At 37.6% G+C, this 24,900-nt stretch overlaps 1 protein-coding gene across 9 annotated transcripts in view; it reads right to left on the bottom strand.

Annotated features, from left to right (window-relative positions):
• Positions 1–24,265, bottom strand: part of CAMK2D (calcium/calmodulin dependent protein kinase II delta) — a 468,012-nt gene extending 443,747 nt beyond the window's left edge. The window contains exons 1-2 of one of the 9 annotated variants that reach the window (XM_032632325.1): positions 23,536–24,136; positions 22,501–23,375 (exon numbers count right to left, since the gene is read on the bottom strand). In XM_032632325.1, coding sequence (XP_032488216.1) covers positions 22,501–22,901 — 401 coding nt within the window. In that variant the 5' untranslated portion in view covers positions 22,902–23,375; positions 23,536–24,136. Of the gene's footprint in view, positions 1–21,371; positions 21,545–22,500 lie in introns of all 9 variants that reach the window. The other 8 variants (XM_032632333.1, XM_032632326.1, XR_004349959.1 and 5 more) reach the window with 8 other exon arrangements.
• Between the last annotated feature and the right edge of the window lie 635 nt (positions 24,266–24,900).

Here is a 24,900-nt window from a genome sequence, read left to right as displayed (position 1 = left end):
AGTATAAATTAGATCATGGCACATCTGCTCAAAACCTTTTCTGTGGCATCTCATCACTCTTGGGTTAAGGACCATACATGGTCTGGTCCCTGATTTTGCCTCTGTTCTCATTTCCTACCATGTTCTGCTCGTTCACTCCACACCAGCGTCCTGACCATTTCTCAACAACACCAAGCCGGCTCCAATCCCAGGCCCTTTGTCCCTGTTGTTCCCTCAGCCTGGACCAACTGTGGGCTTACCTTATTCCTCATTTCATTCAAGTTGCAAATGTTTCCTCTTCACAGACATCTACACTGTGTGCCCTATAGAAATAGGGCAATTCCTCTCACTCTCTTTTTCCTTAAGTTGCTTTATTTTTTTAATAGTATTTATGACTTCTTAACATTGTATCATCTTTTTATTAATATACCTATTAGGTATAAAGTGCCATTTTTATAGGTTAAAAAGTCCCAATATCAGAAACTTAAATGATACTGCCTAGTAGATATACATGCAACCTGTTTATCTTCATTGATGTATTTTTTTATGTGAAAAAATTTCATGTAAATTAACTTCTATTAGGAACAATGCAAGTTGGTTGGATTATTCTATTCTATCTAGTCTATATTATTTTATAAGTTTTGTTTATTTTGTAAGGAAATTAGCTATTGTCACAAAATGTTCTTTTTGAATCACACACATTTATTATATATAAATTAGAGTATAAATATATCTATATAAACCATTATATAGTTTATGAAAACTAAGTGCTTTGCTAACATTTACTTCACATCGAGTTCTTATTACATGTGTAACCCAATCATGATGAAACAGAAAAACACTCCACAAAACAAAAGCTCAAGGAAATAAGGCTAAGGAATGAATTAAGGTATTTATAAGTTATGAAAATGATAGCTTATGGTAAGTATTCTAATCCCACTGAATATAAGTAAGGACAGAAGAAGCTTAACTGGAATTTAAAATTGGTTAGGAAGGGGAACTTTCCTGCTTATGTGGTTGAAAATAACCATCATTTTTTTAAATCAGAGAAGGCTTTGGATTTTCTTCTCTGGATTTTTTTTTTTTTTTAATGAAAATTACCTTTTGGAAATTGTTTAGCTATCACGTAACTCCAACTTAAGCAAACTGACTATGTCCAAAGCTGCTACAGAAACAAAACTCATTCCCAAGTTGTTCTGGGATAATAACACATCATCTTACTTATGAGAAGACAAATTACATAATTCAGCCTCTCCCTATTGTATCTTGATTTTAATCAGAAAATTAATATATTAAGAAATGTAAAAAATAAAAAATCTTTTCACTTATAATAAGTAAAATTAAATTATTCAGTAAGGATAAAACAATCTTATAACTTTAAAAGTTTTGATTTGAAATTTATAGTAGAGATATAAGATAACTGTTTATCCACAGGATATACTGATATTAGTGATAAAATACAAGTGGATATAAAATATCTGGAAAATGCACAATATATATTCATGCTTCTTTGCCAGTTATATCCAAATGGTAGCTCTTTGGATTACAGTCTGATGATAATTTCTCTTTTTCCCTTTCTCTTTTCATTGTCTTTATATTTCCAACTGACTTAGGCCTCTCTCAAATTAACTGGAACAAGATATAATTTAAATTATAACCAAGTATTCATTGAACCCCATCTCTTAAACAAGACTGAATGGGTAGATGAGACAAGTTAACAAAACAGACTTGAATTGAAATATAATAATTTTTCAAGTCAACACTGGAGAGGTTGAATATTCATTGAGCTATATGCCCAAGCTGAAAAAAAATTAAAATATCTTTTAAAATTTCTTTGTCTAAAAATATGAGAATAATATTGGGGAGGATAGTGATTTTGCAAGAAAGTGAGATAAAGCCTACTCTATAAAAATAAACACTTAGAATAAAAAAAAATTAGGATCCAAATTATTCATAATAATAAAGGAGCCTCCTTTTTTTACAGGGTGTTGTTAATATATTGTTCCCTTAGAACATAAAGAGTTAAGAAAAAAGAGGATCTAAGCTATGAAAAGCAAAAATATTAAGAAATATTACAAATATACTAGAAACAAGTAAGACACATATTCACTTGATAAATATTTAGTGACTGTTTACTATATGCCATGTAATGTCAGATACAAGGCAAATTAAAAATTTTAAGACAAGGCCTGTGCCTTTGAAGATCTGTAGTACTGGTAAGTGTCAATAAAATGTGTGAATAAAAAAGGAGAAACCCGTCTGCAGGAATAAACAAAGGAAGTAAAATTTGACTTGAGTTTTGAAGGATAAATCACAAGATGAGAAAGGGGTAAAAGGCATTACAAAAGGAACAGCATGAAAAGGCATAAAAGTAAGAAAAAGAGATAAGTTCTTGAAATGGTGACATGATCAGATGTAAGTAGGTACTTGGGTACTTGGAGGAGTGATGAGAAAGGAGTCTTGGAGGAGTGATGAGAAAGGAGTCTGGGAGGATAGCAAGAGGCTGGTTTGTGAGGGGTCTTTTGTGCCAAGCAAGACGTAGGTGCCCCGTTGTCGAGAGTACCATCCAATATGCAATTTAGTAAGGTAATTTCAGTGGCTTAATGAAAAAAAATGGCAGAACGAAGAGAATGGTGGCCATGGACCATTTCATAAGCTGTTGCAACTGTACAGGTAAGACGAACCTACATAATTATGTATTTTGTCGTACATAGAGAATACATTTTACTTTAGAATAATTAGTGTTTTAAATAACTGTGGGCTGCTCATAATTATGAAATGTTTTTAGGCAAGGCTAGGTTTATGGAGGCAGCCTGAGGAGGACTCATTACATAGTAAGTTAATAGCATTAAGGTTTCAATGTGATATCTGATGCTTCGGGATGATGACAGTTCTTTTATATTCAGCTCTGCCTAAGGTATTTTTAAATTTACATAGCTTTTATTTACATATCTTATTTCCATTTTATTTATGTATCTTTATTACCATCTTTAAACATCTTCTTTTAAAAAATTAATTTCAGAAACCTCTCCTGAGAAAAGTGAATACAAAAATAAATCCTGTATGACTGCAAAGCTAATAAGCAATACATTTTATTGGAAAATAAAATGTAAAATTAAGTCAGCTAGCCATTTATTTGAGAATGGCAATGGGTCTTTAAAGTTCTTCTGCAACAAATGTGCTTTTTAATTCCATCGAGTAGGAAAATTTTAAATCCATCTTTCCAGTATACAACATTGAAAAACAAAACCTAACAACTCCAAGTTCTCTCTCTATTGTTGAGCACAAAACCATACGCACAAATGCACAACATATGTTCTCATAGTTCCTGCCCACTGATTTGTTTGTATATTGAACACAATGGTTTTCTTCTTTTACGTTTCTTTAAAAAAAAAAAAAAGTAACATTAACTTGCAAGAAAGACTCCAAATTGCCTATGTGAGGAAAAACCTTAAAAGTCAGACAGAATTTCATCTACATGGCTTAAATACATCTTTTAATCTCATGATGTAATGGCAGTTGTAAAGCTTTTATGCATAAATAACAATCGGTCAAGCACATAGACCTTCTAAGACCATCCTCTCTGGACAACATCCCCTAAGTTAGGAGTCAGTGATTACCATTCTATGTTCCATGCTAAGGTGCTCAAGAAAACAGCTTTGTATTGTGTGACATATACAAGTGCAGCAAATCTTTTTAAATTTTCATGTTGTTTTGGGAACCTTTTTAAAAGAAACTGTAAGCCAGCATACGGAAAATTATAAACATGGCCCAAGTCTGCCTGGAATCTAATTAGGGATGCCTTCCAGCTGTTGCCAATGCCTGGAGCCTCTATTTCATCTTACTCTCTCCTTCCAAACTACCATGGAAAAGAAAGTTGAACAGCAGTTCTACTGATGAAACTTGAACTGAATGAGGCGGCCCAGTAAAAAAGGAGATGAAAAATCAGCCACCTTACTTAGTGTTCCTGTACATAAAGCACTGCACTATGAAAATCCAGTCTAACTGGGGAGAGTTACAGAAGCAAAATTAGTGCTAAATAAAAAATTATATGCTTAACCAGTAGCCAAGAACAGTGTTATCAAGGTTATGATTAAAGACAGAATTCAGTCTCATGTTTTCCCATGTGTAGAGAGGTTAAGGAATCCATTAATTATTTTCCTATTGGTACTACATTCCCTAAACCAGACACCTATGATAATTAAATAAGGTCTGTAAACCATTAGCTTTGATAAATGTCAGGTCTCTGCATCACAGATTTGCTATTTTTTCTCTCAATATATTAACCTGAATATTTTGTCTTTAGCTCTTTTATATATATATATATATATATATATATATATACTAATGTATATATAACAGGGCTTAAGGCATAGCATATTTGGAAAACACTGATCTGGATCTTTAAGGATAAATAAGATTTCAAACAGGCTAAGAAGAGGGCAACTGTGGCACGATTTTACCTCTCTCTTTTGTTTAATCACTTACTTTCCGCTAAATTCCCCTCTATTTTCTGCTATGCCTTCACCCACCTCTTCAAGTGTTTGTCTGTATCTTGAAAATATGCTCTCTTTGAACCTGCTACTTTTAAAATTACCACACTATTTCTCTCCTGCTTTTCTTTCAAGGCCAAAGCCCTCACACAGGTTATACACACTCTTTTTATTTTTATACTTCCCTTACCCTTTTAATAACTTCTGCAGAATCAAAACTATTTGAGTTTTGGGAGGGGGATAAAATGATGACTTTCTTCTTAAAATAGTGACTTTAAAGCACTATAAAAATTGTAATAATAACTAGAACTGTCTGAAAAGAATATTTCTTTGCAGGCGAATGTTGTTAAATTAGGTAATATGCCTCAAATTGCTGCAGACATATTTTTGAATGGCTCACCCAGAACATATACCTCATAAACCAATAGCATACTGTGGGGTTGGGGTGATGGAGAAATGATTTCTGTTTACCCTCAGTGCAGTGTTCCGTCCCATTAACAGCTTTACTTCTAAATATGCATGACATTTCCTTTAAAAAAAATCTTCTGTTTAATGTTTCAAATGCACAGACCAGTCCTGACCTAGTGAATTAATTCCCTAATATTGAATCATTCTGGCCAAACATGAGTCAGAGTAATAAAGTTCCCCAAGACACTTAGCTGTTAGAACATCAGGGACATATGTGAACCTGTGAACAATTTCACAGTCTCAAGGGAGACAGAATATTTAACTTTTATGAAAGGCCAGAGTAAGAGAGAAACAGCATTTCATTTGTTTCATATCTTTTTTTAAAAATTGAAGTATAGTTGATGTACAATATTATATATGTTACAGATGTACAATATAGTGATTCACAATTTTTATGTTTCATGTTTTATCTTTTATGAATTTCAACATTTATTAGAGGAGCCTCAGTTTGCTATCTTTTTTTATTTATATAGGTACAACGATCAGGTATAGCATTTAAACACAAATTTTACAGACACTCGCTAATGTTTCACTTTCTATTTCTTTTTAGACCATTTGGCAACTACAATCAACATAGGATTAACTGTTTCATCAGAATGTTGTATATGGTTGCATAGTACCAAACAGTATTTTGTTTCTGAAAAATGGAGGACAAATATGAAGCCAAATAGCTTGGCTTAAAGTCTGAATATTCTCCACTATGAATTTTGATTAATGCCTGTTTTGGTTAATGTTACTACGATCTACCAATCACCCGAATAGAACTTTTCTGAAAACCGTCTAGTTTCTCCTCTACTTCAAGCTATGTTCATTCAGGTATTAAGTAATGTCCATCCTATCACTAACTGTCTCTTAAATTTTTGTTCTCTTTTCCTCTCTTACTATTTGACTTATCAACTTCTCATTTCTCATCTGAACAACTGATTCTCCTGCTGTAGAATTGGAGAAATAATAATGAGTCATTTGAAGTATAGTAGGCATTTTATAAAGTCTACAAAGGAGAACAAATTCTAAATGTTAGTTCCCAATAACTGTTCTACAACATGTTAACTACAACTTAGTTATTGAATAGCAATTTCCTCCTACTCTTTTCTCCCTACTGGGATATTGAAATGGTATTTGATGACAAGAGAAAACCTTGAAAGTCTGACACCAGAAAAGCCTTTTCCGCTGTATAGGCATCGTGGTTTCATTATTATTTTCCACGTACCTCCATGTCCCCTCCTTTGGGTGTTAAAGTCTTGCATGCCCCCTCCACTGTAGTATTACAATACCTCAAGATTATTACTGAATTGTCTCATCTTTAAAAGCTATTAGCGATTCTTTAAAAGCATCAAAACGAACATCATAATTTGTAAAAAAAAAAAATATGCTGTAATCAAAGCATTTTCTTTAAGAAATGTGTTTAAGAGATTGGTGGCTTTTTGTTGCTGCTCCTTCTGTGTCATTATTTTTATACACTGATGCCTGTATTCTATATTCTTGAGAGAGATTATTGAAAAGGTACTCATTTGTAGCATTCAGTCAGTAATTCATCTTCCTTGACATGTTGGAAAATTACTCCCAGAGTAGATTAAATAGGCCTGAGTATCTCAAACAATGACCCAGGAGCCCTGGAGACTGGGCAGAGGGGCCCTGAGTCTACGTTAGAAGGAAGGGGTTGAGGGTGGGAACCCCTGCCAGCAGCTCTGCTTTATATGTTTTGTATACTGGGCTATTCCATCAAAGAAATTCACTTGAATAAAAAGTTCCACAGTTAAAAAAAAAAAATGGAGTTTGTAAATCACAGAACAAGTTTTAAGTCCAACAAGGAAATAAACAAATTTACCTATGGCAGGCAAACATGTGTGAACTGGCCAGCTCCTTGAGGTCAAAAATAAGTAATGGAGAAAGAGACAGCAGTGTGGTTCCTGTGTAGACAGCCAGGGATGTGATACTAAAATCTTGCTTCAGAGACCAGGGGAAGGCCTTCAGCACTTGGGAAGTGAAGTAACACTTATGTGACAAGAGAATGTGGCTTGACTACAGTTTCACACAAAGATTTAAAACTAAGAGACTTACAGGAGGGATCTGAAATTGCGAAAGATTCTTTTAGATTCAGCATTCTTTAAGAAATAAATCATTGAAAAATATCTTTTGCATCAGTAAGAGATTTTTTGCAGTGCTTGTCCTTAAAATCCAAGAAAAGGAAAATGTGGGTTTGCTGTTACATCAGACAAGGTTGGACCTTTTGATCTCAATAAGAGGGTAACTAAGGTGAATGAACGGAAACAAACATTCCTCTCAATAAACCTTTTCTCAGGGTCTGCACAGCTGTTGACTGACTCTTTGGTCCAGAAAACAACAGCAGTAATACAACTTATTCAGGGCGGTTCATAAGCTATTTAGGAAGTGCTTTACTAACTTGAAGAACAAAAAGAAGAGATCACCAAAGGGGGACTTTTTAAAAAAAATGCCTGTTTTTCTAAAAATAAAAGCAGATATTCTATTTTTAGTCATTTTAAACTGAGAAACAAAATGGGTGTACCTTAAATTAAAAACAATGTAATATAAGAAGTAAAGCATTAATATCATAACTCTAAAATTACAGGTGCAGGGCCAACCACAAAGCACTGTCCAGACTCTTTGGCACTGACATTAATCCAAGAGAAAGGGAGATATGTGTAGGTGTGTGCATGTTTGTTTGCAGACACTTGGTATTTGATCTGTCTGAAGGAGCAGCATTTTCAGCATGATGGAAATAGAAATGTTGAGTTCATACTTTGGCTCTTCTCGTTGGTTTCTTTTTTCATCAACCATCTAAGAAACTCTGGATGTGCAGAGTTTGTGCCTGTAAATCCAATCTGGTAAAGTGATGGGAATGGTGAATTCACCCAGTCAATGCCATCCTGGGACAGCCTTGGGGCCCATGGACAGCCATCCTTGCCCTAAAAAGCCTCTTCTTCCACATTTACCTATGCTGCTTTGTCTTTGTTTTTAAATATTAGTAAGTGGCTGAGCCAGAACCAAATGCTCAAATGCAGATCTTCTGACCCCCATCTACTACTCTTTCCCCAAACTATACTGTGAAATGAAATATATATATTATATATATAATGAAAAAAAATATTACTGCAATCCTTCAAACCTCAGGGAGTCAGGCAAAGGAGAATGGAGAAGCAAAGGCTATTTTTCATTGATGGGCTTTGAAGCGTACAATGTAATTGTCAAAGAAGTTCCTATAATTTGTGATCAGTAGTAACTTTACCTGTTTGAGTGAGCACTTTTATTTTATTTTTTTGGTTTGTTTTTGTTTTTTTTTGCTAATAGCAGAATGAATGACCTTGAAGTTGTACTTGATTCCTCTTTTTCTTTCCAACCATCCAACCCATTTGTAGTCCATCCAAAAATTCTGTCTGCTCTACCTGTGGAATGTACTAAGAATTGACCCCTCTCCATCACTGCTCTCCACACCCCATCACTTCTCACACAGGTTAGTGCGATGGTCTCTTTACTAGGTCTTCCTGCTGCAAAGCTTACCTCCAGGATCTATCCTCAATAATCTGCCAAAGCAATTCTGTTAACACCAAAGTTGGGTCATGTCACCCCTCCGCTCCAAGCCTTCCAATGGCTCCCATTTCACTCAGAGTGGAAGTCAAGATTCCCTGCCTTGGCCTTCATTGCACTACAGGATCTGGCTCCCTTAACCGCCTTGACCTCACCTCCTCCTACTCTCCCCTACCCCCTCTCTGATCTAGCCTAGATGGACTGGCCTCTTGATGGTACTTGAGCACACCAGGGGTGCCCCTGTCACAGGGCCTGTGTGGTTACTGTCTGCCTGGAGCAGCAACATACGAGACCCCCTCCTTCACCTCCTTTCTTAGTGAAGCCTTCCCTGACCTCCATAATATTGCTCTCTTCACCCTTAACCCTTAACCTCTTAATTCCCATCCTGTTTCCTGCTATGTTTTCCTTCTCAGGGCATATTGCCCTCTAGCACACTATATATTTTATTTATTTGTGTCTCCTTGCACTAGAATAAATCCCACGAGAACAGGGATTTTTGGAGGTTGTGTCAACTGATATGTTTCCCAGTGCCTAGAACAGTTTCTGGCAGAGTAGGTGCTCAGTATTGAATGAATGAATGAATAATGAATGAATTTCAAGGAAACAAAAACAAGAAGCCCAATTAAATCAAGGGTCATTACCTCATGAACCATCAAATGGTAATGGGAAGCTTCATGAAGGCTTACACTGAGTTTGACAAATTAGTCAATGCCTAGTTTTCTTCCCTATAGAACATCTAAGGATATGCATTTAACTTTGGGAATCTCCTTTACAAGAATGAGAAATAGTAACATTTACCTACCTCACAGATTTGTGGTGAGGATTAAGTGACAATATAAACATTTGCCTCAACAAAACTCTAAATTACTTATGTTTTTTGTTTTGTTATTTTGACATCTGAGATCATTCAGAACCGTATCAGAAACCAGACCTGAAAAGTTCTATTGTTGGAACCAAATCACTAAATTATTCTAGCAATTCTCAGACTACTGATCCAAATGGCCCAATTTTCTTTTAAAGGCAAACAATTACAATGAATTCCTCAGCTAATTCAGACTACGTACAACACTACAGAAAATTAGGATATACATGGATTGATCAGGAGACTGATGCAAATTAGATCAAATCCATAGTTTAATTTAAACAAGACCCTGAAATAAACGTCCACTTTCTTCAAGTTGTCATTGTAGTAGAAAGGTTCTAAAAGAAAAGAGTAGTGTGCCAAAATGTCTATCTCCTAGCATCTTTAATTTTAGGATTTAGTCCTTAGAAATTCAGTTGCTTTTTGCTCTTGAGTCAACTGCTTTGCCCAAAATAGGAATCTTTTTATCGTTCATTCTATGGGAGAGCAGAAACACATTAATAGAGAAGGTGTCTCTTCAAAAGTTAGACCTTTGAGACCTGAAACAAGCTTTCAATTGTAGAACACAGGAGGAAAAACACAACTGCACTTGAAGCTTGGATAGTACTTAATTAAATAGTCATATGCATAGAGTAGGTGTTAAATAAATGGTGAAAAAAAGAGAGATAAAGATGGTAATAAATAGTCTTGGAACATTAAAGGCTAAAAGTGTATTGCAGGGCTTCCCTGGTGGCGCAGTGGTTGAGAGTCCGCCTGCCGATGCAGGGGACATGGGTTCGTGCCCCGGTCCGGGAGGATCCCACATGCCGACGAGCGGCTGGGCCCGTGAGCCATGGCCACTGAGCCTGAGCGTCCGGAGCCTGTGCTCCACGACGGGGGAGGCCACAACAGTGAGAGGCCCAGTACCGCAAAAAAACAAACAAAAAAACAACAACAACAACAACAAAAAAAGTGTATTGCAGTGTTAATCAGTGTGGTTTCTGACGAGCAACTTCACTATCACCAAGCAGCTTGTTAGTGATCTGGCATCTCAGGCCTCACCCTAGACCTTCTGAAACAAATTTCTGGGGAAGAGCCCAGAGGAATAAATGCTCTAACAAATTCTCCAGGTGGTTGATAATTTTATTAATAATTTAAGTATTCTTACAAATTCTAATAGGTAAACTAATAACATTATCCTTAATTTATATGTGAAACAAATGAAGAGCAAGAACAGATTCCAGTTTTCCCAAACTGAATGGGAAAGCCAGTTTGAAATGAGTTTCTGGTTCTTAGAATAACTATATTTAGGTTTTTGTTGTTTCACTTAAATAAGATATTCATTTATTTCTACTCTAAAGATAAGCTATGCAGCTATACCTAACCCCTCCTGTCAACCATCTGAATAATGTAGCAGAAAATCATAATTTTGGGGGTTGGAATTCTAGTCTCATTACTTACTATGGGATTTTGGCCAAGACACTTTACTTCTGTGAGCTTGATTTCTTCTTATGTAAAATGTGGATATTAATAATTATCCCCAAGTTATGAGGCTTAGAGAATATATTGAGAGAGAGATATATAATACATATATAAATAGATTTGAGAAAATATATTAGAGAATAGTATACATATACAAAATATATTCCTTAAATGTCACATAAATGGTACATCTCCACTCCCAATATTTTATCTTCAACTAAATGCTTTAGCTAGAAAATGTACAATTAAATTAATTTTATAGCATTACAAAGACAACCAAACAAGGATCAAAGAAAAAACTGATTTCAAGTATTTGAGCTTATATTTTTAAATGTGTTAAAAAATCTAAACTAAATTAAACTTTAATTTGACGAGTATGGATTATTCAGTTTACATACATTTATTATACATTTATTATGGCCTTATCTATGCAAGAACCTGATGTGTTCAAAGGATATAACACTGTCTTTAACCTCATGATGTTCAATCTCAAAGATAATTTTTAAGTCTAATAAAACAATTAAAAAATTCTTGAGCTCTTCAGATTCAAGAATATGGCACAATCTTTTTATAAATTTGTAATAAATTACAGATTTATTAAAAATCTTAAAATTAATGATCATTTATGGTATACATTTGTAGTATAATATACTATATTATAATATAGTATATGTTTAGTATATTATAATATAGTATAATATATGTTTAGTATACATTATGGCATACATAATACAATATAGCATCATATCATACTATCAAAATTATACTATAGATTGATAATTATAGTATAGACTAATATAGTATAAATTAATAATCAGAGCGGAGCTCGCAAGTACAGATAATTCATGAATTTTTGCTAGATAGGAGAGCAGAGAAATTGGGTCAATTAACTTTTTTGCTTTGCTTTTGTTTGTAGACAGAATGAACTTAAATTCATTTACATGCTGATGGAAATGATTTTGTAGAGACATAAAAATTAATAACGAAGGAGAGAAACGGTAAAACTGTAGGACTCAGGTGCGTGAGGAGGGGAGAAGGAGCTCTGGGAGGCACGTGTCTTTGACGGGTTCGAGCACTTCAATGCCCTACTGGAGGAAGGAAGGCAGAGACATGGCTGTCGATGCCCGTAGGTCAGGAAATGTTACACTGGTGATAGGAAAGAGATAATTCACTATTGCTTCTTTCCTCTCAGTGGAATTGTGAAGAAAAGTAATGAGCTGATGAGGGGATATTGGCAATCTGAGGAGATGAGAAATCTTGAAATAGTAGTTCTGAAGAATTGGACATATACTAGAGGAAGGTTAGAGGATCACTGGGGCATTTACGCGTGCCTATTTCGGATTTGTGGTCGTGAATTTAATTTAATCGAGTATTGGTTGCCACTCAGGTTCCTGCTACTGTGTCCACCTACTGGTTGGACCTTCTCAGACTCTGAACGTTGCCAAACCATGCTTATCCAGCTTGTATGGACACTGTGCATGGAATAACCCAGTACTCTCACAGGGTCCTGTTAGTTTCCCCAGCCTTTTTCTCATCCAGATCTGGTTCCCTTACCCTCTCCAGCAAGCTGGAGAACGACCAAGTATTGAGAAAGCGTATCAATGTATCTCCTCAGCAAGGGTACAATGACCTAGCAATTATTATCTGGCTTTTCTCCTGCCAGGTGTAGGTGGTTAGTAGACTGGTGTTGGTGATATGATGGATACATGATACTGATTCTGTCTGGTGAGTGAAGAGTCCCATTTATTGCTTTAAAATGATCAATAATGTTCTTTGTTGGAAAAAATCATGTGCAACATGCCTTTGAATTCTAAGAATTCTATCACTTTTTTGGCTGCCACATCTTGTTATACCCAAGAAAATGTGTATAAAGGTGTAAAATGATCAGGGAAGTATTGGAGGGGAGATGAGGGACATAGAGGGTCTGCAAGGATGCAATGGTGTTTTCCCAGAGGAGGATGAAGAACATTCTAGCAAAGGGAATTCTGCTTAGAAGGGAACAGGGGGGTTAAGGGGCATAGCCCTTGTGGGAAAGTATAAGTACCCTGGCAGTGATAATCCACAGAGGGTATAAATGGAAAAGTGTTGGGAGATTGTACCCGAATCTTGTCAGAGGGCAGATTTTGAAGGTCCTTATATGGAATGCTTAGGAACTGGGCTTTAGTCTACAGGTAATGGCAGTTTCTAAAAGATTTTAAAGCAGGGAGTGGCATGATTTTGACTGTGTTGCAGAGATTTCACTCAGGTCTTAGGGTGGAGTGTGGATTCAAATGCTGCAGGCAATATAATCATCTAGGAAGTTAATGAAATAGTGATCATAAAGTACGTGAAATTTCAATCACCATGAAGCCTAGAACAATGTCTTATTTTAAAACTCTATTGCACACCTACTGAGTGGTAGTCCCTGGGGTGAGCTAGCATTCAAAGCTGAATAAGATGTAGTAATGATATTCAAGAAAATGTTTGAAAATGATTGTTGATTGAAGGAATTTGAAGTAATTAATCACTGGCCTTTCCATTACCCAATTTTTAATTCTTCTCATTTAGTATGGTACTCTTAATGTCACTGTTTAAACATACATCTACTTTTGCTTGTCACAGCCTTAGCAGGCTTCCAGCAGATTCGGCCAAGCATGACGACAGCAGCATGCCAAGTGTGACAACCAGCAACAACACACACAATCTCCAAGTGTAGAAACTTAAAAAATATACCCCTAATCACCTTCCTGGACATTTCAGAACAAAAATATACGAGAAATCCTGGTGGGTAAAATATATTAAAATTGAAACATGGAATTTAACTTTTTGTGCTTACAGATTGAAACTGGAAAAGAGATATGAGTATACCCACAACTTTTATAAAGAACAAGTAGTCAGTTCTTTTAAAGTTAGTATGTGATTAAACATTATGGAGCTGTAGCTCTAAATGTAGAAGAATGTTTACTTAAAAACTATGTAATACTTAAACGTTTTCAAACTATTTTCATGTATGTTATCTCAAGTGCTATAACCTTTGAGATTATCATTATTCCTATCCTACAGATGAAAACATGGAGTCTCCGAAAGATTAAATTACTCATTTAAGGGTCACAGAAATTTGCTGAATCAGTACTCTAGTTCGGATTTCCTCACTGCATATTTTATGTCTTTTCTGCTCTGTCACATTGCCTGCCAGACGGAAATATTTAAATGATTGTTTATTCATTTTTTCATTCATTCATTCGTTCCTTACAGGTATTCTTTGTGCCTATTAGTACAAAGCACTAGATTGGCTGCTGCACGATTTATGGAGGTAATAAATCAGTCTTGGTACTCAGGGGGCCAGCGTGTGAACCAGGTGGAAAATCATGCCTAATATGACAGTAATAGAAATAATTATGTAAGGTCATCATTGGAATAAGTATTTCTGGCTAAGGAATCATGGAAACCTGTATAAGGAAGATGGTATTTTAGCTGAGTCTTAATGACTTAATGAGTGGCTGGCATTTGGGCCAAGTGAGATAGGGTGTGAATTCCAAGGAGTGGAAACGGTATGTGCAGAAGGAGGGAGAAAGTCAAGTATAAGCCGTGCTCGAGAAACAGTGAATCATTCTTTTCTCTGGAGTAGAGAGTTTGAAGACAGAGAAAGATAAGGCTAAAAATTTTTTTGAAGACAGGACTAAGGTGCTTACAAATTTCATGGCAGATGGAATGGGGTGATGAAAACAACAAGGGTTTTGTTGAAGCCACACGAGTTTAGGTTCCAATATAGGTTCTGCTGCTTAGAAGCTGTATGACCACCCACAACTTGTATAATTTCTCTAAAACATTCATATATCATCCATAAAATGAGGACATTTGTTAAATATGTGATACATATTTTTTGAAATAATAAAAATATTTTACCTTCAGGGTGGATGTGAAGATCAAATATCAGGATGTTTGAAAAGCAACTAGTACAAGAAGGCCCTCAGTTAAAATCACTTTCTTTCCCCATTCTGTGGTAGTCAGTGGGAACTAGGAATTCCCTAGTTTGCCGAGGGTGGTGATGTAGTGATAGTCATGTTTGAGTAAAGCCAATGTGTTGGGTGAATTAGAAGACAGAGGGAATAAGGGAAAAGACACAAAAAGTGTTTTTTGCAATACAGCACACAGGGAGATGAATGTCTCAATGAAGTTACACTCCTGGGAATATTTAATATCTGGAATGAGAAAAGAACATTGCAACACACTCTAATTATATCAAAGTAAAGTACGGAAAAAGATTACATAAAAACTAATTCCATAATATTGCTATAGGAAAAAGTCCAAATGAAACTAAACTTTGAAATAAAAGACGTTTTCATTCTGAGCTCCTATTAGAAGCAGGGGCTCCAAGCCTTTTTGGTCCTGCCTTCTTTGATCTCTGGGAGAGGCCATACGGATGAAACAAAATGATATGAAACCTCGGCACCTGGATATATTTCCACCTTTCAGGACAGCTATTCAGGAAACTCACCAGAATTACCTGAATAGGGATTCACTTCAAAGGGTGTCTTTTTAAAAAGACTCATTTAAAAGTAGGGGCTTTGATCATAAGGGTGTGCCAATAGCTTACTTGACCATGATTCTACTGTCAGAAAAATCCATATGCTCAAATAGGAAAAGGCAGCTATTTGTTGAATGCTGCTGTCTTTTGAGCCACTCTCTTTGAAATGGATATGTAAGGTTTTAAAGCCATCCTCTCCATTTGCTCTTACATTCATTTTCTAAAGCCAAAGTGAGGCTTGGGAAAAACTCCTGTTTATTCCAAACTTCTAACCATAAACATTTTTCTAAATATTTATGTATTAACTAAATATTTATGAATGTAATAAGTGAACTCTTAGTAACTGATCTTTATTGTGTACTCTTAAGTGGTAGAACACTACTTAAAACTAGGTCTTGGATAACAGAAGTGGATGGAAGCATGCATGACCCTTGATGTTTATGATCTAAGTGGGGGTGGGGGGGTAATATTTCTGAATGTACCACATGCCTATGAATTGGAATGATCAAACCCTACTCCCCTTTGCTTTCTTGAATCTTTCTCCTGTGAAAGTGACTGAAAGAATTCAACTACTTTTTCAGGGTTTTCAACACTAGGGTAATTGTTAATTGATAATTTCATATCTAAAAAGAATACTTTATAAACTACTGGGAGACACATTCCTTTGCTTCTACAGCCCACTGCAGTCCATAGAGGAGGTCTACATAGACCTTGTCTTCCTGGACCAAACCCCCAGACTTCCTAACTATGTGCCTGACTGTACACAGTGTGGCTGCAGTGGTTGGCTATGGACAGGCAGGAGGCCCAGCTCAATCAATCTCTAGAAAGAAGCTATAATTAAAACTTGACACTTAACATTTCCCAAGAGATCATCTGGAAAAAATCCCACCATACTTTTCAGGACTTTTTATTTGAATCTTCATCCTAACTCCAATCTTTCCAATGTATCTGCTTTCATTCATATTCTAATCTCTATATATCTCTGTACATTCTCTGCTCTAATTAAATCCTTCTCCCCTTCTAACTCCCTAACTCCTTCCAAGGAGCCTTCTGTTACTGAAAGTCTGTAATTAGCAAAATCCTCTATGATCTCATTTCTTTCCTGGACATTTCTTCCACCTTCTTGCTCTAGCTGATTGCTGGCTATCCTCTCAACTCAGGGCTGGTCTTCTACCCATACCCCAATTATCGAAGAGTCTGAAGCAGGGACTGGGTATATTCTTAGTTCCTCACTGGCACTTCTACACGGTTTGGCTCCTGTTTCTTTTTTTTTTTTTTTTTTTTTTGCATTATGCGGGCCTCTCACTGTTGTGGCCTCTCCCGTTGCAGAGCACAGGCTCCGGACGCACAGGCTCAGCGGCCATGGCTCACAGGCCCAGCCGCTCCGCGCCATGTGGTATCTTCCCGGACTGGGGCACGAACCCCTGTCCCCTGCATCGGCAGGCGGACTCTCAATCACTGCGACACCAGGGAAGCCCTCCTGTTTCTTTTTAAAGGTGCAACTTTTTTGAAAAGTCAGGCAACAGATTAGAGACTCACAATCTTTCCTGTTAGAGGCCTTTATCCAATTCCAGGCCCTGCCCTCCCACCGCTCAGTCATAGATGATTCCAGCAACTGGCTCACTCTGTGCTCTTTAATACAATTTCTCCCATTATTCTTAATGGTCTAAATATCCACCCAAGTGATCCATCCAACTTCCTGCCCTTCCAATACCTTGCCTTCCTCACTTCCAAAGATGTTTTCCTCCATCTCACTTTAGCACCATTCCCCTATCATTTCTAAAACTGCACTACTTATGAAATTTTGATTCCAAGCATGCATTTCTCCAACTACCATTATCTATCTTTTCAGCTTTCCAAGTATACTGTGGTATCCTCACTTCAACCCTAGTCAGACAGTCAATCCATTGACCCTGGCACTTTTTTAGAGAACATAAACCCCTTATAGTTTTTCCCTTTTTCTTGCCAAGTTTAGAGTCCACAATCCCACTCTATTCATTTGGCAAAGGTCCAAATCTAGTTAAATCCACCTCTTCAACAGCGCTTCTTCTGAACACAAGTACCTGAACATGGAGCAAGAAAAACAAGCGATGACTGGTCTCTGTTTAAATTTATGACCACGAATCTCAGATGGGCTCTCATTGCTGCCCAATATTTTCACAGTACTGCCCTACTTAATTCACTTTCTCCCTTTCCTAGAATATTTTCTATCTCTGTCTTTAAACCTTAAGATCCTCATTCTCATCTAATGACCTCATTTGTTATTTCACTTAGAAAGTAGAATAATTCAGAAGAGAACTACTTCATATTCTCCAAAACCAAATCTTTCAATCTCTTTGAATCTGTACATCCATACCCTCCCTTCTTTCATATTAAAGTGAGTGAACTGGTAAAGAATAGCTAAAGCATTTTGGAAGAAGAACAAGTAAAAGGACCTACATTCCAGATATCAATATTTATTATAGAGCTATAGTAGTTAAGAGAATGTAGGATTGGCACAAGAATAGACAAAGAGACTAATAGTGCAGAATAGAGTCCAGAAACAGACCCAAACATGTACATTTATCTGATTTATGAAAAAGATGACACTGTAGTGAGGTAGAGAAAGTATGACATTGTTAATAAATAGTGTGGATCAAATGGATTTACATATGGAAAAAATATGGTTGAATCCTAACTTATACCATATTAGAAATTAATTCCAGATGAATTATAGATGTAAATAGAAAAATAAAGCTATAAAACTTAAAAAAAGACCATTGTCATGATCATGATTTAGTCAAAGATATCTCAAATAGGACATAAAGAAAAAGATTATAAATAAGCCTACAATAAAGTTAAAACCCTCTGTTCATCCAAAAACTTAATTAAGAGAGCGACGAAGCAAGCCGCAGAATGGGAGAAGTCATTTGCAATACAAATATCTGACAAAGGAATAGAATATAAAAATAACTGCCACAAATCAATAAGGAAAAGCCAGCATCTGATGGAAAAAACAGGCAAAAAAATTGAATAGATACAAGGAGATATCCAAACAGTCCACAAAAATATGAAAAGATGCTCAATTTCTTTAGTAACCAAGGAAACACAAATCAAACCATTATGGTATACCAGTGCATAACAACCAGAATGACTAAAATGAAAAAGACGATGCCAAATGTCAGCAATGATGTGAAGCAAGTAGCACTTTCCATACATTGCTAATGAGAGTGTATAGTGGTGGAACCACTTTGGGTAACTGCTGGACAGTATCTACAAAAACTGAACATACATATCCCGATAATCCAGTAATCCCACTTTTTGATAGATACCCAAGAGAAACGTACACCTGTATTCACCAAAAAACATTTGCAAATATGTTTACGGCAGCACTATTAATAATGGTCCAACACTGGAAACAACCCATGTCTTTCAACAGAATGGATGAATAAATTACAGTGTATTTATATAAAAGAACACTATTCAGTAATTGGAATAAATGAATTATATCTACAGGCAACAACATGGATAAATTTTACAAACATAGTGTTAAGAGAAAGAAGCCAGACATGAAAAAATACCTTCTCTACAATTCCATTTATATGAAGTTTGAAAACAGGCAAAATTAATCTAAGGTGTTAGAAATTGGGAGTGTGATTACCCTTGGCAAGGGGCAGGGGTTGTTTGTAAAAAGAAATTAATTTATCAAATATTCTATTACAAATACACATTATTTGAGTTACCTTTGCATTTGTTAAAAATGATCATCATGGTATTTCAAGTGGGAAAAATGAATAACAAAATAGTAAAAACACAAAATTATTGCCCAAGATATGAATTCAGCTCAGACTGCCAACTCTAAAGTCTGCATAAAACACATCTAAATTTTGCAAAACTCATAATTCTCTTTCTGAGGCCTTCACTATATTCTCTTTTAAGAAGAAATGATGTCATGTCCACATGTCTTTATTTGAAAAACTATTTTTAAAAAAAGGTGAAAAAATTACTTTGAAATAAACCAAATGTAGGCAGCTGCTTTCTCAATCAACCTTTATATTACCAGTCTAACTTTGAACACCTACACTGTTGTTTCTCAAAGTCCAGTGTACAGAACTTCTGCATCACTACCTCTCTTGGAATCTACTGCCACAACTATTTAAAACGGGGTAACAATAGTTACTACCTCATAGAATGGTTATAAAGATTAAATGAGATAAAAATGCATTATCTTGGAACACAGTAACTGCTCAGTAGATGCTAGCATTTAATACTAACACTCAATTTATATTAGTACCATTATTAGAATAACCTGACACGTTTGTTAAATTACTATTAATTTCTGAGCTCACCCCCAGACCACTGAAGCTGAGTCATTGGTTGGGCCTGGAAATCTGCACTTTAGCTACTACCATTTGGCTAATTCTTTCTGTGCAAATTTGAGAATCACTGTCCAGAGATTAGGGCTTACTTATTTGTTCCTCACAGTTCCAATAAAGGGATCTGCACACAATGAATGCTTATTGACAGGCTGGCTTATGTTCAATATTGCCAGACTGATATGACATAAATTATTAAAGAATCTGGAATTTATTAAGATTTGTGCAGTATAAGGGAATAGATTTTTACATTTTGACTCCAGCAAAATATAAAGGGAGGATTGTTTTGTTAATAGTATCAAAAGTAGCTCCAGCTTCAATCACTTAAAACTCTTTCTTTATAAATGTGAAGATATTTGAATTCTATCATATTCCACATAACCTATTCTTTCCCTTAATATAACTCAGCCATTTACATTTTTATTGCTTTTTTTAACTTTAGAGGATCCAGAAATCATAGATATGTACTCATGGAGAGGACAAATGACCACATTCTCTGGGCTTGCATTATGAATATTAGACCCAGAACTAGGCTTCTATAACCACTTTCTTTCTTACATCTGTGTTCATTTAAGGAAGGTTCCAGCAATTTGTCTAAAAGGAGAACTGAAAGTGCAAATGTCTTCAACTGTTTAATTCAAACAGAAATTTAAGTCAAATCACAGTAGTTATTTGAAACTTTTGTCTATAAGACAGTTACACAACTTATTACACTGAACAGAAAATTTTAATAAGGAGAATAAATCTTCTTATGAGATGTTTGCATTGAAAAGACAGGAGAGTCAACCTTTGACAGCAAAGAAAACGGAGGATTTATTTCCACCCTCATGTCTGCTTCATAAATATTAAAGGATAAAACCTAGATATTTTATCAGTGCAAGATAATGTTTAGGAACTAAAGAAGAACTTCTTTAGTGAAAAGTCTTAAACAAATGTTCTATTGTGAAAGATAAATTCATACAATTTAGTTATATGCTCTTCAATTACTCTTGGTTATCTGAATAAATCTAAATTCTATAAATTTAGTTTAAGAGGTTCAGGGAGCCTTTATGACTCATTTATTTCATAAACCAAATATAAGAGTGTTTGGATTAGACATGAAGAACTTGACCCACAGGCCATCAAATGGACTTGTTATTTTCCAGCCAACAATCTTCTCCTTTATAAATACCAAATGCCCTTGACTTTCTGATGCCACAGTTAACCTTTAAAATGACTCTGAAGTACAGTGAGTCTTCTTTACTCTCCCACTAAAGAGAGGAAAGGACTGTTTTTTTTTCTTTTCTGGCAGTGATGCTAACTTGTGACAGTTTGCTAAGCAGTAGAAATCGTATATTAAGCAAAAGTCTCTGCAAGACAGAGATTACTACAAAATAGTTTTTATTTTTCCAATGGATACTGGCTACTCTTATAGGATCCAATTCCAAGAACAACTTCACTGAAGCAAGGGTCCCCTGGAACTGAAATCACAAGACTCATACACTGAAACCACTAAGGCTTTTCTTCCACCTCTGTCCAGTGGCAGCTGGACCTCTGCGTCTCCTAGTTTATCTCAGTTCCACAGGCTGAATTTGGATATGCAAATCAGTTATAGTAACCTACATTCTGACAGGATAGAGTAAAAATATGAAAATGAGTGAACACCCTAAGTAGAATACTTAGCTGTTTAGCAAAGCAATGATAATACTAAAAACACTTACTTAAGCATCCTAATAATCTGCTTTTTCTTAGAGTTAATCAGAAAATTCTCAGATGTGTGAGGAGCAGCAGAAAACTTCAGATGAAGTTTAACTCATGCTGAGCATTTACAACTGTTATCTTCTCCTATTTTGAGAACCACCCTGGTAATTACCCATTGCCTTCCTTAGTGATCCTGTAAGAGAAAATTACTTATCAAAGACCCAAATAGAGTCACATGTACACTGGTCAGATTTTACACTGCTTTCCATACGTTTCTTTGGCCCCTCTTCTCTCTGTGATTACCTGTGGCTTTGATTATTCAGTCCCAGATTTAAGAATAAACCAAGAGGGACTTCCCTGGTGGCACAGTGGTTAAGAATCCGCCTGCCAACGCAGGGGACACAGGTTTGAGCCCTGGCCCGGGAAGATCCACATGCCGCGGAGCAACTAAGCCCGTGCACCACAACTACTGAACCTGCGCTCTAGAGCCTGCAAGCCACAACTACTGAAGCCCATGTGCCACAACTAATGAAGCTCACATGCTTAGAGCCCATGCTCTGCAACAAGAGAAGCCACCCCAATGAGAAGCCCGCGCACTGCAACCAAGAGTAGCCCCTGCTCACTGCAACTAGAGAAAGCCCATGCACAGCAACAAAGACCCAACACAGCCAAAAATAAATAAATTTATAAAAAAAAAAAAGAAGAAGAAACCAAGAGTCCAGAAAAAATTTGGTCTGTTTTTCTTATCAATGATGGTGACTGTGAATTCTATTGTGACACCTGAAACAAAATCTGAACATGCTCAAAAGCCAAAATAGATTTAGAAAAGGAGAACACTTCTGGAGACCTCTGGTTGGTAAGTGGGAGTTTACAAGTTCTGATCTCATTTTAAAACTCTGAAGGCCCTTCACAGCAGGCTCTGAGAGTAAGAAAAATGAGACTAAACTAGTGATGAGACTTTCAAGATCATCAACAGGACATCCATTTTAATTCCCACCACAACTAAATGCATTTGATCCATTCATTCATTCACTCATTCATACATTTAGTTCCCCATATCTTCTGCAACTCCAGTAAGTTAGGAGCTGGATCATAATCAAGTGCTTAATATATCTCCGAGGAATAAATATATGAAGCAGTAACACTTACTTTCCAGTAATAAACTGACTCCTGGACGGTGTGCAAATAGGCTGGACATAGTAGTTCTCCAGTTTAACTCCTTCGGCAGCAAGCTTGTCAAGAGTGGGAGTCTTTATCTCCGATCCGTGGTAACCCACATCTCTAAATCCCTGATCATCCGCTAGGATGAAAATGAGATGGGGCTGGGAGATGGTAGTTATGCTGGGCTCTGGTCTCTCTCCAGTTTGAGGTCGCATAGCCCCTTCCTCTTCCTCCTCCAAGCCCTGGCCCCAGGACAGGTAACCGTAGGTGAGGAGGCTGAGGACCCAGAAGCCTGCCAGCACCCCCATGGCTAGCATCTTTCGGGGCCAGACCCAGGCTTGCGGAGGAAGTGGCGGCGGCGGAGGTCCCGCGCAGTCCCTGGGGGCCATTCACTCTGGTCCCGGCTGAAACTCCAAGGCAGAACAACGCACCGCGCGCTGCCGCTGGCGCACACATGCACGCAGGAGGGGTAGAACCAACAGGCGGTGGAGGTGGAGGGGTCTCCACCTGGAAAGAAGTCCGTGCTCCTCTCAGCTGTCAACACGTCCAACAACTTTAATCTTCTACACGTGGTGGCTTAGGGGATGGGACGTGTCGAAGACCAAGGAGTTGCTTTTCTCCATCAGATCGCACTTTTTCCTCCTCCTCCTCGCTCCCCAAAGTAGCTTCCACACAAAAAGTTAATGCCTCCACCCAAAAGTTCTCAAGAGAAAAAAAAAATCAAGTAAGGAATTGATAATCACCTTGGGCAGGAACTTTTCGTAGCCATAACTTTTCGCCCTCGAGGTGGAGGAGTGAGGTTCTCCCGGGGGCGCGCGCACCGTTGGTTGCGGGGTCGACCGTAGGTCCGGCAGTTCGGTCACCTGGAAAGTACTGGGAAGTGGAACCGCCGAAAAAGAGCTCTTACCCATGCAGATAACAAGCAGCATGCAGTGAACCGGCCTCCGGATCACTCTCTCCACTTTTCCACAGCTATTTTTCTCGGTCTTCTCCGAGGCGTTTGCCAATCTCCCCGACACTCACCAGGCGGCGAAATGACAAAAACAGCCCGCTTTACTGATCTCCCTCCACCGCAGACCACCTCTTCTCCGCAGGAACTTCGAGCAGCGGTTCCTTCTCTCCGCTGCTGGAGCGCACGGGGACCGAAGTGGGTCCCTGACCCCGTGCACGCTCCACGCCAAGCCCACTTGGCCTCCGCGGGGTTGGTGGCCCGGCGGAGGCGCCGCAAGCTGCGTGCGTTTTGTCAGAGAACTTACTTAGTTTTGGCACTCGGAGTTCTTTGCTGCCTCCACCCTCTTTTCTCTCCAGTGAATCACAGAACTGTACTCTCTGCTTTAGCTCCCCCAGGAAGAGGGGGAGGGGTAAAGCCGGTTTAGAGGTTCGATCTTTTTCCTTTTCGGGAGGAGGAGGGAGGAGGGAGGGGAGGTTTTGCCGGAGAGAGAGCTGCCCGCTGCTTGAAACCTGCTGGATCCAGGGGGATCCGCCTGGGCTACCGCTTCTCTGGGTCTCGAGGACTGCCCTCCATCCTCCGGAGAGGGGGAAAACGGCGGCGGGAACGGGGAAGGGTGAAGTGGGCGCTTCTCCTCACGGGTCTGCAAATCAAGAGGCCGCTCTCCCATTCCGAATGCTGTGCATGCAAATTTTTCTAGCTTCTGGAGGGAGTGAGAGAGGAAGAGCAGGAGAAACAACAAATTGCGTAGATAACACTCCTTCCTTGCTCTTCTGGTTTTCCTTTTCTAGTCTCTCTCCTCCCCCCAATTTTTCCTACTTCTTTTATTCCCGCCTCCTTTTTTTTTTTTTTAAACAGTCCCGACTACAAGTTAAGTTGAATTCCCTTTCCCTATTGCTGGCCTTTACAGCCTGACTTCCTCATTAGCGTCTCTCTACACGAAGATACTGAAATCGCCTCCTCCTTACATTTCCACAAACTGACCCTTAGCGTGTCTCAGCCAAGAACATGGGGAGGAAGAGGAGTTACACATCTCGCCCTCAGGAACCACGAGGCCGGTCTGCACTCCTGCAGTACAGAAACCACCATTTCCCATCTAGAAATTCGGGGAACTTTGTCCCCCCCCCCGCGTTTTTTTATAACTATGTGGAGTAAAGCAAAAGCTTGTCCTGATTATGAAGATATGCCTACTTTTATTAGAGTCCTGTTTTTAAATCCCTGCTCAAAGACAGGAATGGGATTTATAGTATCTGTAGGGGGAGGCAATTAATGCCAAGAGCCACTGAGACATGCTTTCTCCCCTCCCCAAATTCATTCAGTAGTTATTTATTGAGCACCTACTATATGCTGGCACATAAAATGTCAGATTCTCCCAATTGCCTAGGTATAAATCTAAGTTTCATTTAGCCATTTACTTATTTTTATTTATCTACTTATTT

Source organism: Phocoena sinus, chromosome 5 (assembly GCF_008692025.1).
Source record: "Phocoena sinus isolate mPhoSin1 chromosome 5, mPhoSin1.pri, whole genome shotgun sequence".
Lineage (NCBI taxonomy): Eukaryota > Metazoa > Chordata > Mammalia > Artiodactyla > Phocoenidae > Phocoena > Phocoena sinus.
The sequence above is the reverse complement of the archived record's forward strand: the minus strand, read 5'-3'. Positions and strand labels throughout refer to the sequence as shown.